The 14,301-nt window shown below is 36.0% G+C and overlaps 1 protein-coding gene and 1 non-coding gene across 2 annotated transcripts in view; both read right to left on the bottom strand.

The window, feature by feature from the left end:
* Nucleotides 1–14,301, bottom strand: part of LOC138735780 (eyes absent homolog 1-like) — a 254,304-nt gene that overhangs the window by 44,554 nt on the left and 195,449 nt on the right. The window contains exon 11 of the mRNA XM_069884202.1: nt 1,413–1,502. Coding sequence (XP_069740303.1) covers nt 1,413–1,502 — 90 coding nt within the window. The remainder of the gene's footprint in view (nt 1–1,412; nt 1,503–14,301) is intronic.
* LOC138737796 (U6 spliceosomal RNA) lies at nt 999–1,105 on the bottom strand. Its single transcript, XR_011341238.1, has one exon. It is a non-coding gene; the product is annotated as a U6 spliceosomal RNA (small nuclear RNA).

Raw genomic sequence — 14,301 nt, 5'->3', positions numbered from 1 at the left:
CCAATGGAAAAGGGTACTGCAAACTAAGGACCAATGGTATACTTTGTTTTCTCCTTTTAACTATAGAGCACTCCTTGTTTCATATAAATTATTCAAGAGTTTGTACTTGGTAGGAACTAAATCTTTATAAGCTAAGACCCAAATCATACATATTATGCAAAAATCAACAAGAGGAGTGTATTAACATTTTACTGTCACATAGATGGCACATATTAGGCATACACTGTGGTGTAAATGCAAAGATAACCATATTACTGAGTGGTAAAATTCTTTAAAATATTTCAGACAGGAAGTGAGTTCAGATTACCTGCATCAATGTTGTTTGAATACTAAAATATGGCCAAAGAAACTCAGCTCTGTTATAATTATACCCATCTTGTCCATGGATAAGTGCATTTTATTAAGCTGAGTGGATTTAATTCATACACCTGCGTAGAAGTATAAATAATCAAGTTCACCAACACAGCTGCACAAACTAAAACAGTGCATCAATGAAGGTGAATGCAGGTCACCGGGTAAATGTGCCACCTGGTGCGACACTGAGGTACTTTAAGCTGAAGACTCCCAGAATAGATCGCAGGTGATGTATTGGAGGTGCTGTGATTAGGCTGTTCCTAAGGGAGCGGGAAGGAATCAGCCATGGCCATTAGCCCAGATCAACTGGTCTTGCACTGAAAAGGTGGATGTCCAAAGTAGAATGAGATTTAGTACTTTCAGCTTTGTCTTGGTGGCATGCAAAACCAAGTACATCACACTGGTTGGTCTGCTTATTATTTATGTTGAAGCCTTCTGAACTCAGTATTGGTTGAGCATACACTAGGATGCCAATAAATGTTTAATAGTACCATCCAAGGGCAATTATAGCAAGATGGTCTTAACTCATGATCTGAATAGATTACAAACATTCTGTTTAGGCTTATAAGCTCAAAAATGTTAAACCATTGTTCTAGAGGATTTACATTACAACTATTTTTAAAAAATTTTTTATTTTATTTTTTTAAAATATGGAACGCTTCATGAATTTGCATGTCATCCTTGCGCAGGGGCAATGCTAATCTTCTCTCTATCGTTCCAATTTTAGTATATGTGCTGCCGAAGCGAGCACTACATTACAACCAGATACACATCCCAGATGGATGTGATAAATAAATATGAACAAACTTGATAGGCCAATAATCTCATCCCAGGAATGAGCCAGACCAAATGAGAAGAAAAAAGTTTTCAAATAATCTATCGAAAGGTGCACTTCTTGATGAGCTAAATGAATGCGATGTAAAATGTTTGATTGTTATTGGCCTGAGATTACAATGGAATTTTTTTTTAGAGCTGCCACTAAATCAGAGGTAATTTCAAAATCACTAATTGGCATTCTACAGTGCCCCTGTCATTTTTTAGATAAAATTCTTTCTTACCTCTAAGTCATTGAAGAATAGATGTGAATCAGCCAAATTAAAGATCATCTCCTCCATTCGCAATCCAAGCGACACCGCCGTGGGTGTATCCTATCAAAAAGCAGAGATTTGACCTTCAGTTTTGAGATCTATTTTCTTTAGATAGTTGGATGAATATGATGTCCTACTTACTCGTTAGCTTCAATTGCAACTCGTTGAACAATAATTTAAAAAAATCCTCACAATCAATTGATCCATGCATATATTGAATTTTCTTGGCCATTGTTGAAATTGTGTTGAGAAAATGGTGTAAATCACAATCTTAACAACAATACTATGATAGGAACAGAAGATCAGATGAAAGATATTGGTTGAAGGGAAAATATGGGTTGAAGAATACCAGGGAGAACACAGCTATAGTGGATGTAGCAAGGAAATGTTTAGAGTCCTGATTAGTAATCCTGCTTTCATTATATATAAAGTAAATTGATGACCACCGTGGCCACTTATGTTGGATCTTGAACTCCGATGGAGATGCATGGGATGAGATAAACAGGAGAATTACCCTGCTCTTCAAATAGTACCATTGGTTCTTCTGACAGGGCAGGCAGGACCCACATTTAATGTCTTATTTCAGATACCCCATTGATTGTATAACACTGCTGTATTGATGAGAACCTTACACAAGGCCATAAACAAATACTGAATACTAAGGAAGGAACGAGTGAAATACTGATATATGGTAATGCTTATATAATACAATGGGTCACAGGGTTTTATATTCAATATATGAGTGGTGATTTTGAGCTCATTTTTATTCCAATTTTTCATAGAAGACAAAAAAGTTATTCCTGAAGATCTAGATGAGAATGACTTTTCATTTATCATCTTGAAAACAGTCTTGTGGGAGTATGTCATACACCATTTCGTGGACACATTTCGTGTATTTATAATCTGAGTGTTTCATCCACTGTAAAATACATTTGGGTTATCCTGATGTGAAAACATCCCATAGAAATGCAAGGTTTTCCTTTTTTTTTTGCTCACTGACTGGAATTTTTGGTGGTACAACCTTGATGTACTGTAATCTTTTGTCCCATGAAAACATCAGCTATGTTCACAAGTTTAATCTGTGCAGTGTCAATGGAATAGGCTGTAGACAGGGAATATGTACCAGCAACCATGTCCTTAGCTATGTAATACCTAACCTTTTATTGTGCTTGTCTGATGAAAATTTTTTTTAAAATACGGGTATACCCCCACTTTACGAAACTAGAGCGTTCTTATGAAATCTTTTGTAAGCCGAAATGGCATAAAGTGAAGACCCATTCACTACTATTGAAGGCTATTTTCATTAAAGTGAAAACCCATTCAAATCCTTTTGTAAAAGCGAACACAGGTTTCCTCGTAAAAGTGAATTTTCGTAAAGCGAGAATTTGTAAAATGGGGTATACCTGTATAAGGAAAATATTTTAAAATTCTTTACAGTTAACATGGAAGAGTACAACACAGGAATAGACTTTTGGCCCATGATATCTGCGTTGAATATGATGCCAAATTAAACAGTTTAATTAGTTAATTAATACCAATGAATTAGTTGGTAGCTAATTCAGAGCACCACTTTTTAATGTGGTTAAATTTAATAACATCACTCCTTGGACGGACTGTCTGACCAGCACACCTCACCGTGTCCTCTCATTGGGTGTAAGGAGATGTGAAAGCTGGGAGTGGTAGAGAAATGCAGAGTAGAACTGCTGCTTCATGGCACCATGACCTCAGTTCAAATCTGTTCTCCAGTTCTGTCCAGAGAGTTTGCATGTTCTTCCAATACCCTTTGCAAATGTTCTCCTCCTGCAAAATGTAATGAGCGGTCAAATATGAAGTGTATTGACGAGAATGTGAGGAGCATAAATGAATTTATGTAGATGGGCTCTGTAGACTAAGTGGGACATGGGGGCTGATGTATATCATATATGCTGCATGAAAGCAACTACATAAATGCAAAACGTTCTTATCTAAGTGGCTAGTTAATGATGCTTCCTATCCACACCAACAGCACTTTAATTCCCACAAGTGTTCCAAACTCATCTTTGTATATAAAGATGATATATCTATGGGACCACAAGCAGAGAAACTATTCAAACAGTTTTTACAACTGATTAATATACCTTTTTTTAAAATTTTTTTTTATTTTTCACACCATAAATCGCATTAACCATGATACACACTTTTTCCTTTTCACATATATACAGTGCCATTTTCTCCCCCCCCTCCCTCCTCCCATCCCACCCTCCCTACCTCCCCCCTCCCGTCCATTTAAGGTATAAAATCTAGGATACATTAAACCAGTCAGACAATGTTGTCATTCAATAAAAATACACCAGAAATTCCACTGAGTCCATTCTTTTCATTTCCTTTTCCTTCCGTTAACTTAGGTAATGATTGTCCCCGGTAGGTTTTCGCTATTGTGTTTAATGTAAGGCTCCCATATTTGTTCGAATATTTCAATATTATTTCTTAAACTATATGTTATTTTTTCTAATGGAATACATTTATTCATTTCTATATACCATTGTTGTATTTTCAAATTATCTTCCAATTTCCAGGTTGACATAATACATTTTTTTGCTACGGCTAGAGCTACCTTAACAAATCTTTTTTGTGCATCCTCCAAATCAATTCCAAATTCTTTGTTTTTTATGTTACTTAGGAGGAAGATCTCTGGATTCTTTGGTATATTGTTTTCTGTTATTTTATTTAATATCTGATTTAGATCTTCCCAAAATTTTTCTACTTTCTCACATGTCCAGATTGCATGAATTGTTGTTCCCATTTCTTTTTTACATCGAAAACATCTATCAGATACTGTTGGGTCCCATTTATTTAACTTCTGAGGTGTAATGTATAGCCTGTGTATCCAGTTATATTGTATCATACGTAACCTCGTATTTATTGTATTTCTCATCGTTCCAGAGCATAACTTCTTCCATGTTTCCTTCTTTATCTTTATATTTAAATCTTGTTCCCATTTTTGTTTAGTTTTACCATTTGTTTCCTCATTCTCCTTTTCTTGCAGTTTAATATACATATTTGTTATAAATTTTTTGATTATCATTGTATCTGTAATCACATATTCAAAGTTACTTCCCTCTGGCAAACTCAAACTGCTTCCTAATTTATCCTTCAAGTAGGATCTCAACTGTTAATATGCCAGCGCTGTATCTTGAGTTATATTGTATTTATCTTTCATTTGTTCAAAGGATAAGAATCTATTTCCTGAAAAACAATTTTCTATTCTTTTAATCCCTTTTTTCTCCCATTCTCTAAAGGAAAGGTTATCTATTGTAAAAGGGAGTAACTTGTTTTGCGTCAATATTAGTTTTGGCAATTGATAATTTGTTTTATTTCTTTCTACATGAATCTTCTTCCAGATATTGAGTAGATGATGTAATACTGGAGAACTTCTATGTTGTACCAATTTTTCATCCCATTTATATATGTGTTCAGGTATCTTTTCCCCTATTTTATCTAATTCTAACCTAGTCCAATCTGGCTTTTCCCTTGTTTGATTAATATACCTTGATGAAGGCCTGAAGCCCAAAACGTTGGTTATGTATCTTTATCTTTGCTCTATAAAGTACACTGTTTGACCTGCTGATTTCTCCAGTGTTGTGTTTTTACTTCAATCACGGTGTCTGCAAACATTTGTGTTTTACTCCTCTCTTCTCCTTACAACTGATTTGTTTAGGCTTAGTTATTATTGGGGGTAGATAAGCATATCATGGTTGCCAACACATTGCTATTGGGTTTTGGAAGTTGGATTGTCAGGTGAGCTCTGCCTCCTTGACTAGAACATTTTAATAACACAAGAAAAGAAACATGATCTTGTGAAAACGAGTGGTCCAGTTGCCCCTATGACTATGCTTTTCCATTGCAGATCTTGTGTCCCCAAACCACTTGCCTCCCTGATTGCAGTTTCCCTGATCCAAATATTCATTGGCTCTAGACAAATTTTGAGCTGAACAGAAAGATGTTTGAATTTCTCTGTTGTTCATTTCATTATTTTCATTCTATTATGCAATAATTACCAATTAGAGAATTTCACCTTGAAATTTGATTTTCTTTTGCTTCAGTTTGACCTCAGCTTTCAAAAAAACTTGGCAATTGGTTTAAAAGATGTTAGCTCGGTGCAGTTCATACCAGAACTTGAATGTTCCTGTGTGTTTAATGCCTCAGAGGTTGGTATTGAATTCTTGAAATGTAGTATGGAACCAACATTAAAATGTGACCCCTGTGAGACCTTTATTACAGCTTCTTGTAGATACTATGTGATAGAAAACACATTTAGGATGGAAGTTAACTTCACCATCCAAAGGATTCTGATATAATAGAACCACATTGCTTGGGGACAGGAATTGTGGATCATGTTTACCCTAATTTAGCAAACTCCAAATTTAACTCAACATTACAAGTGAGCGAAATATGGGCAATTTCAGTTTAAATTATGTTTCATGACATTAAAAAAAAATTGACAGTTAAAATTAAACCATCTATTCTCAACAGGGGCCATATGGCCCCACTGGGGACCACAGTACATTTAAGGGGGGGGCATGGCCTGTAATTATATTTTTTTATGTAGTTGGTGGGAGAGAAGAACGGAAGAAGCCAATTAAATGACTGCTTCACAGGGAAGTGGGGGGGGGCCATAAACTTTGAGAAGAGTTCTAAGGGGGCCATGGGCAAAAAAAGCTTGAGAATGGATGAATTAATCTTATTCCATATAAAACAACATCCTGACTGCAACGGATTTATGTTCATCTTTAATTTAATGTTAAACTATATTTCTCATATACAAATGTCTTAGTAGATGTATTCTTTGGTGGTTACAGGGGCAACATATTAGCATTTCAAACACACATGGTTTTTTGAGATAGAAGACAGAAGCTGTTTGAGATGAAAATGGATGCTGATTGAAGTTAGAGTAAAAAAAGATGAAAAAGATTTATGATGGTTCTTGAGATATTGGAAACAATAGGTGTTAGTTCAGAAACACCTGTATAAACGTACTGCCATTTTAGTTCTAAGGAAACCAGACTTCTCGGAGACATAAGTAGACTTAAATGCTTTTAGCACATTCATGTCAAAATACCGTATGAGCTTCAAAGACAGAAATTATGTCACATACCATGTGACATGAGAAATGGGAGAAATATATTATCGAAATGAGAGACAAAGAGTTTAGTTTGGAGTTGACAGAAATCAAAACCCTGTGAAACAGGGTTGAAACCTTGTGAAAGAAAGGGTTGAATTATAGTAACCAGAATTGGTGCTTTTGTGTGTGTTACTCCTGGGAAAAGGGGAGCACAGAATCAGTGGTTTTTGAAATAAGGAAGACCACATCGCTGTCTCCTTGGGAAAAAGGTCAGATTTTTACTCTGTCTATTTTTGTATGGCTTCTTCATTTAACCCTTATCTGGTTTGTGATTTCATCGTGGAAGAAGATAATTACATTTGGTTAACCCTTGTTTGGATTTGTGAATTCATCGTGGAAGAAAACGTCATATTGTGAGTAAAGATGTCTGAAGATATGATGTTTAAAAGAACTTTATAATTATTTCTCAACTGACAATCAAACAATACTAAAATTATGCTGAACTTTTACAGATTGACATTTCAGAGTGTGACTTTAATTATGCACACACACACACACATTTACATTTATGCATAGTGGGGTTAAATTTAGAGTTCAGTAAGTTTAGAGATAAGTAAGAAATGTTATGTTATTAATAGTTTAATAAAAACTATTATTTTGAATTTACCATTGTCTGGTGAATTGTCCATTGCTGTTCCTGTGTTAGTGCTAACAAAGTCCCTTTAGTCCCAAAAATAATTTGAAAGGGTTGATCGTTCATAACACTGACCTTTGTGCAAAAATAGGGCAATGCAGATCAAAATTTCAGATATTTGTTTGACTAATTTGGAACTGTTAACTGTTGCTCTATTGCAAGTACTCTTGGCCTGAAGACTGGAGGTGATGGGCTTCAAGCTCTTTCTGCAGCTTTAGACACCAAAATCTGAATGTGGTACTGAAGGTGTGTAGTCCAGGTGAGGTGCTAACCTAAGGTTTTACCTGTCCAACAACGATCCCACTATGTTCCTTTGAAGGTAGCAGAGCTGTTATCCTCATTCTCCAATATGACATTTGTCACTCGATCAACATCAACAAATAGATGATATTATTGTCTGTATGAGCATAAATTGGCTGCAGTGCATACAACATTATAATGTTATAAAAGGGTCTGCCTTGCACCTCTGAGCTGGACAGACCTGAAGCTGTGAAAAGTTCAACATAAATAAACACCTTTCTATTTTATGTTACTTTTTGATGTACAGTTTGTCTGAAGGTTGTAATTTTTTTAAAATAGTCGGGGCAGGGGTGGTGAAGGGGAAAGAAACAAAAGACAACTCTAAGCCAGTTAGTTTATTGTCTGTTGGGAAGATCCTTGAAGCTATCATTAAGGAAGAGAATACAAATGACAAGGATAGGAAATGTACCATCAGGCAGACACAGCATGGATTCAGGAAGGCAAGGCCATGTTTAACCAACTTACTGGAATTCTTTTTTTTTTTATTTTTTTTAATTTTTTATTTTTCACACCATAAATCACAATAGCCATGATATACACTTTTTCTTTTCCACACATTTACAGTGACTTTTTCTCCCTCCCCCCTCCCTCCTCCCAAGCCACCCCCCCACCCCCCCCCTCTCATCCATTTTAGGTATACAATCTAGGTTGCATTAATTCAGTTAGACAATGTTGTCATTCAACAAAAATACACCAGAAATTCTACTGAGTCCATTCTTTTCTTTTCTTCTCCTTCCATCAACTTAGGTAATGTTTGTTCCCGGTAGGTTTTCGCTATTGTATTTAATGTAAGGCTCCCATACTTGTTCGAATATTTCAATATTATTTCTTAAACTAAATGTTATTTTTTCTAATGGAATACATTTATTCATTTCTATATACCATTGTTGTATTTTCAAATTATCTTCCAATTTCCAGGTTGACATAATACATTTTTTTGCTACGGCTAGGGCTATCTTGACAAATCTTTTTTGTGCATCTTCCAAGTCAATTCCAAATTCTTTATTTTTTATGTTACTTAGGAGAAAGATCTCTGGATTCTTTGGTATATTGTTTTCTGTTATTTTATTTAATATCTGATTGAGATCATCCCAAAATTTTTCTACTCTCCCACATGTCCAGATTGCATGAATTGTTGTTCCCCTTTCTTTTTTACATCGAAAACATCTATCAGATACTGTTGGGTCCCATTTATTTAACTTTTGCGGTGTAATGTATAGTCTGTGTAATCAATTATATTGTATCATACGCAGCCTCGTATTTATTGTATTTCTCATCGTTCCAGAGCATAACTTCTCCCATGTTTCCTTTTTTATCTTTATATTTAAATCTTGTTCCCATTTTTGTTTAGTTTTACCATTTGTTTCCTCATTTTCCTTTTCTTGCAGTTTAATATACATATTTTTTATAAATCTTTTGATTAACATTGTATCTGTAATCACATATTCAAGGTTACTTCCCTCTGGTAAACTCAAGTTGCTTCCTAATTTATCTTTCAAGTAGGATCTCAGTTGGTAATATGCCAGCGCTGTATCTCCAGTTATATTGTACTTATCTCTCATTTGTTCAAAGGATAAGAATCTACTTCCTGAAAAACAATTTTCTATTCTTTTAATCCCTTTTTTTTCCCATTTTCTAAAGGCAAGGTTGTCTATTGTAAAAGGGAGTAGCTTATTTTGCGTCAATATTAGTTTTGGTATTTGGTAATTTATTTTATTTCTTTCTACATGAATCTTCTTCCATATATTGAGGAGATGGTGTAATACTGGAGAAGTTCTATGTTGTACCAATTTTTCGTCCCATTTATATAATATGTGTTCAGGTATCTTTTCCCCTATTTTATCTAATTCTAGTCTCGTCCAGTCTGGTTTTTCCCTTGTTTGGTAAAAATCTGATAGGTACCTTAATTGTGCGGCTCTATAATAATTTTTGAAGTTTGGCAATTGTAAGCCTCCTTGTTTATACCATTCTGTTAATTTATCTAGTGCTATCCTCGGTTTCCCCCCTCTCCATAAAAATCTCCTTATTATTTTCTTTAACTCTTTGAAGAATTTTTCTGTCAGTTGTATTGGCAATGCCTGAAATAAGTATAGTATCCTTGGAAAAATGTTCATTTTAATACAGTTTATCCTTCCTATCAGTGTTAGTGGTAGCTCTTTCCAATGCTCTAAATCGTCCTGTAATTTTTTCATTAGTGGATTGTAATTGAGTTTATATAATTGGCCTAGATTTTTGTTTATTTGCACACCTAGGTATCTTATTGCCTGCGTTTGCCATCTGAATGGGGATTCCTCCTTAAATTTTGAGAAATCCGCGTTATTCATAGGCATTGCTTCACTTTTATTTACGTTTATCTTGTATCCCGACACTTCTCCATATTCCTTCAATTTCTTATATAGTTCTTTTATTGATAGTTCTGGTTCTGTTAAGTACACTATCACATCATCCGCAAACAGACTGATTTTATATTCCCTGTCTTTTATTTTTATTCCTTTTATATTATTATCTCTTCTTATCGATTCTGCTAGTGGTTCTATAGCTAGCGCAAACAATAATGGTGATAGTGGGCATCCCTGCCGCGTTGACCTGCTTAAGTTAAATTGCTTTGATACATGTCCATTTACTGTCACTTTCGCTAACGGTCCCTTATATAATGCTTTAATCCAATTAATATACTTCTCCGGTAAACTGAATTTTTGCAATACTTTGAACAAGTAATTCCATTCTACTCTGTCGAAGGCCTTCTCTGCGTCTAAAGCAACTGCTACTGCCGGTGCTTTATTTCCTTCTACTGCATGAATTAAGTTAATAAATTTACAAATATTGTCTGTTGTGCGTCTTTTTTTGATAAATCCAGTTTGGTCTAAATTTACCATTTTCGGTACCTGTTCTGCTAATCTGTTCGCTAATAGTTTAGCTATTATCTTATAATCTGTGTTTAGCAGAGATATTGGTCTATATGACGCTGGTGAGAGTGGATCTTTCCCTTGTTTTAGTATCACTGTAATTATTGCTGTTTTACATGAATCTGGTAAGTTTTGTGTCTCATCAATCTGGTTGATTACATCCAGGAGGGGCGGTATTATTAGGTCTTTAAATGTTTTGTAGAATTCTATTGGGAGTCCATCCTCTCCTGGTGTCTTATTATTTGGTAAATTTTTTATTATCTCTTGTATTTCTACTGTTCCAAATGGTTCTGTTAATTTATTTTGTTCCTCTATTTGTAGTTTTGGTAGTTCAATTTTAGTCAAAAATTCATCTATTTTCCCTTCTTTCCCTTCGTTTTCGGTTCGGTATAATTGTTCATAGAATTCTCTGAAGTTTTCCTTAATTTCTTTTGGATTATATGTAATTTGTTTGTCTTTTTTCCTTGTTGCCAATACCATTTTCTTAGTTTGCTCTGTCTTAAGCTGCCATGCTAGGATTTTGTGTGTTTTTTCCCCTAGTTCATAATATTTCTGTTTTGTCTTCATTATATTCTTCTCCACCTTATATGTTTGTAATGTTTCATATTTTATTTTTTTATCCGCCAATTCTCTTCTTTTGGTTGTATCTTCCTTTATTGCTAATTTTTTTTCTGTTTATTATTTCCCTTTCCAACTGCTCTGTTTCCTGATTATAGTCCTTCTTCATCTTGGTTGCATAACTTATTATTTGCCCTCTAATGAATGCTTTCATTGCGTCCCATAGTATAAACTTATCTTCCACTGATTCCGTATTTACTTCAAAGTACATTTTTAATTGTTTTTCAATAAATGCTCTAAAATCCTGTCTTTTAAGTAGCATGGGGTTTAATCTCCATCTATACATTCTTGGAGGGATGTCCTCTAGCTCTATTGCCAATAACAGGGGTGAGTGGTCCGATAATAGTCTAGCTTTATATTCCGTTTTCCTAACTCTCCCTTGAATGTGGGCTGATAACAGGAATAGGTCTATCCTTGAGTATGTTTTATGTCTAGTCGAGTAGTATGAGTATTCCTTTTCTTTTGGGTTTTGTTTCCTCCATATGTCCACAAGTTTCATTTCTTGCATTGATTTAATTATAAATTTGGTTACTTTGTTCTTCCTGTTAATTTTTTTCCCCGTTTTATCCATATTTGGATCCAAATTCAGATTGAAATCCCCTCCTATTAGTATGTTCCCTTGCGTATTAGCTACCTTCAAAAAGATATCTTGCATAAACTTTTGATCTTCTTCGTTAGGTGAATATATATTAAGTAGATTCCAAAGCTCTGAATATATCTGACATTTTATCATAACATATCTCCCTGCTGGATCTATTATTTCCTCTTCTATTTTAAATGGCACATTCTTGCTAATTAATATAGCCACTCCTCTTGCTTTTGAATTATACGATGCTGCTGTTACATGTCCTACCCAATCTCTCTTTAATTTCTTGTGCTCCAATTCAGTTAAGTGTGTTTCTTGGACAAATGCAACTTACTGGAATTCTTTGAGGATATAATGAATACAGTGGATAGAAAGTGCTGGTGGCTGTGGTATACTTAGATTTCCAGAAGATATTTAATAAGATGCTGCACAAAAGACTTCTGCATAAGATAAGGATGTACAGAGTTGGGAATAACTTAAACTTAAATTTTTAAAAATTAGACACACAGCCCCAAATGACCTACAATTTTTGAAGGGTGGGAGGAAACTAATACAGACTTGGGGAGAACATACAAACTCCTTGCAGACAGCGCTGGATTCGAAAGCTGGTTACTGGTGAACACCCATCCGTATTGATCCCACCTTCCAGCATTTAGCCCGTAAGCTTCTATACCCAAGTAATTCACCTGTTCATCCACACACCATCTAAAATCCTGTCAGTGGCTCTGCTTCCACCATTCTCTCCAGCAGTGCATTCTGTGTACTCACCAGCCTCTGAGGGAAAAAGGTCCCTTTCTAAATATCTTTCCCCTTACTCTAAATTTCTGTCCACTAGTTTTATTCCCATAATCATCTGCCAGTGGAAACAACCCCTCCCCACCCTCCCCCCCCCCCCGTCTATTCCAATCATAATCTTGAAGGTCACTAGGAGGCCACTCATCATCCTTCTAAACGTCAAGGAGTATCGTCCCAGGCTGCATTATTTCTCCTCATAAACTAACCCATTCATTTCCAGAATCAACCTGGTGAACCTCCTCTGCACTACCTCCAACCCAGTATATCCTTCCTGAAGTTAGGAGAGCAGAACCGCATGGAGTACTCCAGGTGTGGCCTCACCAGTAAGTAACCTGTTTTGCTTCAGTCGAGCCTCCCAATTCTTAAATTCAATCCCTCTAGCAGTGAAGGCCAACATTCCATTTACCTTCAAACTAACTTTTTGCGATTCATGCACAAGTACTCCCAGGTCTCTCTGCACAACAACATGTGGGGGGAAATCTTCACTGTATAAATGATAGTCCGACCTGTTATTTTTCTTTCCAAAGTGGGTGAACTCACATTTACTGGCATTGTACTCCATCTGTCAGATCTTTGCCCATTCACTAATCTATATCTCTTTGCTTTTCTACTCAATTTAATATCATTAGCGTACTGAGATACATGACTCCTCCAAATGATTTATAAATATACAGCGTACATTTGTGGGCCCAGCACCAATCCCGGCAACACCATATTAACCACCAATTGTCAATCAGAGAAACACCCTTTATCTCAATTCTTTGCCTTTTAGTTAACCAATCCTCTATCTATGCCAGTACATGGGGATTGGTGCTGGGCCCACATATGTGCACCACATATATAAATTATTCGTAGGAGTCATGTATCTAAGTTTGCTGATTGAGTACAAAAGCAAAGGCAGAGAAAGAGTCTGCAGAAAGATGTGGTTAAGTTAAGGGAGTAGGCAAAGATCTGGCAGATGGAGTACAATGTCAGTAAATGTGAGTTCACCAGAATAGGGGCAGCATGGTTAGCGCAACACTGTTACTGCACCTGGTGAACCTCCTCTGCACTACCTCCAACCCAGGTTGATTCTGGAAATGAATGGGTTAGTTTATGAGGAGAAATAATGCAGCCTGGGATGATACTCCTTGACGTTTAGAAGGATGATGAGTGGCCTCCTAGTGACCTTCAAGATTATGATTGGAATAGACGGGGGGGTGGGGGGGAGGGTGGGGAGGGGTTGTTTCCACTGGCAGATGATTATGGGAATAAAACTAGTGGACAGAAATTTAGAGTAAGGGGAAAGATATTTAGAAAGGGACCTTTTTCCCTCAGAGGCTGGTGAGTACACAGAATGCACTGCTGGAGAGAATGGTGGAAGCAGAGCCACTGACAGGATTTTAGATGGTGTGTGGATGAGCAGGTGAATTACTTGGGTGTAGAAGCTTACGGGCTAAATGCTGGAAGGTGGGATCAATACGGATGGGTGTTCACTGGTCAGCAGAAATGTGGTTGGCCATATGACCTGTTTCCATGCAATTTGATTCTGCTTCTCTTCCTGAACCACAGAGTTTGATGTGCCTGTATGACTGAATTTGAATGAAGAAAGGATCTTAAAAATATTTCCCTTTTTCAACCCATAATTGTTCTCAATTTTTTTTGTTCCAACAGCCTAATTTTCTCTGTTCTAAAGAGGATAAACCCTGTCCCTAATCTTTACTCAAACTGACATCCCTAATCTATGGTATCATCTCCATTGCCCTCAAGACACAACTGTTGGTTATGCCAAATTCTAAAACAGGAATTCAACAAGCAATGAAGAATGGCTTGGCAGAACTCCCTGACTCCAAGTCTGTGCTGAGGATCTCATCTGCTTC

The sequence above is a fragment of the Narcine bancroftii genome, chromosome 6 (genome assembly GCF_036971445.1).
Source record: "Narcine bancroftii isolate sNarBan1 chromosome 6, sNarBan1.hap1, whole genome shotgun sequence".
Taxonomy (NCBI): domain Eukaryota; kingdom Metazoa; phylum Chordata; class Chondrichthyes; order Torpediniformes; family Narcinidae; genus Narcine; species Narcine bancroftii.
The sequence above is the reverse complement of the archived record's forward strand: the minus strand, read 5'-3'. Positions and strand labels throughout refer to the sequence as shown.